The sequence below is a fragment of the Zonotrichia leucophrys genome, unplaced genomic scaffold, assembly GCF_028769735.1.
Source record: "Zonotrichia leucophrys gambelii isolate GWCS_2022_RI unplaced genomic scaffold, RI_Zleu_2.0 Scaffold_151_111563, whole genome shotgun sequence".
Taxonomy (NCBI): Eukaryota; Metazoa; Chordata; class Aves; order Passeriformes; family Passerellidae; genus Zonotrichia; species Zonotrichia leucophrys.
In genome coordinates, this window is record NW_026992356.1 from 105,936 (window position 1) to 109,295 (window position 3,360).

The 3,360-nt window shown below is 55.8% G+C and overlaps 1 protein-coding gene across 1 annotated transcript; it reads left to right on the forward strand.

The window, feature by feature from the left end:
* Window positions 1-848: 848 nt before the first annotated feature.
* LOC135461016 (olfactory receptor 14J1-like) lies at window positions 849-1,670 on the forward strand (the record flags this gene model as incomplete). Its single annotated transcript, XM_064737998.1, has 1 exon — window positions 849-1,670. A coding segment is annotated over one exon (822 nt), but the record flags the coding sequence as incomplete, so codon positions are not given.
* Window positions 1,671-3,360: the final 1,690 nt, after the last annotated feature.

Below are 3,360 nucleotides of genomic sequence, written 5' to 3' on the forward strand. Positions count from 1 at the left end.
TGCTGGGGCAGGGACTCTGCTGCCTGCCAGGGACAGCTCTCAGCCTGCCCTGGCAGCTGCTCCCAGCACTGGGGGACAAGATCTGGGTGGGAGGAGACAGCTGGTTAAGCTTACAAGTTTTCTCCTTGTGTGGTGAGGATGCTGCATTGTTCAGGACTGCTCAAAGCATGGCATTTACCTGCAGAACATTTCCAAGTAGATTATACAGGGAGCACAGCAAGGAAGGGGCTACATAATGGGGAAAACCTGCTTTTTGAATCTACTGCTCTGGGTTGCCTAGGTGGGAAACTGCCCACAGATATTAATCTCTCTCTTAAGGCTGAGAAAAATAAACAAAAAAATTCTCATAGATCTGAATAAACTGGGCTGTTACAGAGATCAACAGAGGGCCCCTCACAGACAGCATCAGTGTTGCTTTTCCAGCGTCCTCAGGGTTGATCTTACGTTGCCATCAGACCCTGCAGAGCCAGAGCTGTCCGTGGGCAGTGCCAGAGCTGGGAGGGGTCTGCAGGGCAGAGCTGAGCCCCAGGGCTTGGCTGGGCTCTGGCAGCACTGGCAGCGCCCAACCCTGGGCACAGGGAAGCAGCTGCTGGCAGGGACAGCTCCAGGCAGCAGAGCCCTGGGCAGGCAGTGGGGGAAAAGTGACCCCAGGCTGTGCTGGAATATTTAAAGTCCTCTCCAAACCCAACTATTCCGTGATTACTTTTCTTACAGATCCCCATGCCAAGACAGCTCAAATGTCCAACAGCAGCTCCATCAGGCACTTCCTCCTGCTGGCATTGGCAGACACGCGGCAGCTGCAGCTCCTGCACTTCTGCCTCTTGCTGGGCATCTCCCTGGCTGCCCTCCTGGGCAATGGCCTCATCATCAGCGCCGTAGCCTGTGGCCACCACCTGCACACGCCCATGTTCTTCTTCCTGCTCAACCTGGCCCCTGCTGACCTGGGCTCCATCTGCACCACTGTCCCCAAAGCCATGCACAATTCCCTCTGGGACACCAGGAACATCTCCTACACTGGATGTGCTGCCCAAGTTTTTTTTTTTGTTTTTTATGCTACAACAGAGTATTTTCTCCTGACCATAATGTGCTACGACCGCTACGTGTCCATCTGCAAACCCCTGCACTATGGGACCCTCCTGGGCAGCAGAGCTTGTGTCCACATGGCAGGAGCTGCCTGGGCCAGTGCCTTTCTCACTGCTCTCGTGCACACGGCCAATACATTTTCCCTGCCTCTGTGCCATGGCAATGCCCTGGGCCAGTTCTTCTGTGAGGTGCCCCAGATCCTGAAGCTCTCCTGCTCCAAATCCTACCTCAGAGAATCTGGGCTTCTTGCTGTAACTGTGTTTTTCAATTTTGGTTGTTTTGTGTTCATTTTTTTTTCCTATGTGCAGATATTCAGGGCTGTGCTGAGGATCCCCCCTGAGCAGGGACGGCACAAAGCCTTTTCCACCTGCCTCCCTCACCTGGCCGTGGTCTCTCTGTTCCTCAGCACTGCAGCCTTTGCCTACCTGAAGCCCCCCTCCATCTCCTCCCCATCCCTGGATCTGGCCCTGTCAGTTCTGTACTCGGTGGTGCCTCCAGCCCTGAACCCCCTCATCTACAGCCTGAGGAACCAGGAGCTCAAGGCTGCAGTGTGGAGACTGCTAACTGGATGGTTATGGAAATATTAAAGAGCTGGCCAATTTCTGCCAATCATTTGTAATAAAAGTCAAATTTGATAATTTTTGTTGGTTTGATTGAAGGGTTTTTTTTTCTAATTTTTTTCATATAGACAAAAAAGAAATGTAATTGTTTGTGCTATGTCTCATTTTGTTTCTCTTCACCTTCCCTGTGGCCACAGACTGTGTCAATGAGGTGCTGTGCTCTAAGTGTCTTTAAAGGAATTAAAGGATCTCCCAGCAAAGTTTTCTGCAGAGATGCCCTTGTGTTGCCTTCTCTCGAGCTGCAGCAGCAGTGTCTGTGTGCAGGGCTGGGGCAGATCAGGGCTGGCCCAGCAGCTGTGCCCAGCAGCAGCAGCAGCATTTGGTGTTGCCAGTGCTGCTGCCGTGGCCCTGCCCCGCTGCCCTGGTTGCCCTGGTGTTTCTGCAGGGCCTGAGTGCTCTCGGGACTGGGCACAGCCCTGGGGGTGGCAGTGCCGGGGCTGCAGCATGGACAGGCCATGGGCACTGCTGGGACAGTGCTGTTGCCTCATCCCTGGGGGCTCCAGGCTCCTTGCCCAGGCTCTCTCAAGAACATTGCCAGGCCAATGCTCAGCACAGAAAACCCCCATGAGCAGCCCCAGGCTGGCCGTGGGCAGGCTGGGGGCAAACAGCATGGCTGGGGCTCTGTAAGGACCCTGGGGGAGATGGGAAGGAGCAGCAGAGCAGGGGCTGATACATCCCCAATGCGCTGGACAGCCCAGGGCAGCGTCCCAGAGCGTCCTCATGGAGCTGCCAACAACATCCCCCCTCTGCAGCCCTGGCCTCTTCCCCAGCTCACACAGGTGCCCCATCCTTGCAGGCACAGACACAGCAGCACTGGCTCAGCAGCCCCTGTTTGCATTGCACAGAGCAGGGGGAGCACCCCCATGCTGTTGGTGTGGGGACATGAACCTGAGGGAGCACAAATGCCATCAGCCCCTGGGGCCAGCAAGGGCTGGGGGACACCAGGGAAACCACTCAGCTTTCTCCTGACCCCTGCATCAACCAGAAAGTTTGTTCCCATCAGCTGGGAGTTTCCTGTGCCGCTGCAGACCCTGTTGCTCAGAGCCAGGGCTGCCTGGCAGCCACCCCCAAACTGCCCCAAGAGTTTCCTTGGCTTCACCTTTGCTTTCTTTACTCTTTCTTGGTACACATTTCTTCCCATTTCCCAGCCCTGTTCCCTCCACTGCAAACAGCCCATCCCTATTTGCCCTTTCTTCTCTGGCCCCACTCCCCATTGCAGTTCCTGACTTGGCACCATGGAATCATCCACTGAGGCACAGGATCATCCTACCAGTGCTGCAGGAATTGTCTGCAGGCTCCTGCAGTGCCTCCTGCTGCTCCCTTGCCAGAGGCACCCCAGGCCAGGGGGGCACATCTGGGCTGCTGTGTCTGGCTCTAGGGCTCCCTGTTCTGGGCAGTGAGGAGGAGCTGCAGAGGCTCTGCAGGACTGACAGGATGGGCTTTGGGGCTGGCAGGAGAAGCTGAAGGACCTGGGCTGCTGGAGCTTCTGAACAGGAGGCCCAGGACTCATCCTGCAACTGCTCCAATGGTGGTTTCAGAGAATCTCAGCATCAGCAGGGCTGAAAAAGACCTGGGAGGTAACCAAGTCCAACTTTCGCCCTGAAACTGCCTGGTCTGCCCTAAGCCTCCTTTTCTCCAGGATAAACAACCCCAGCTC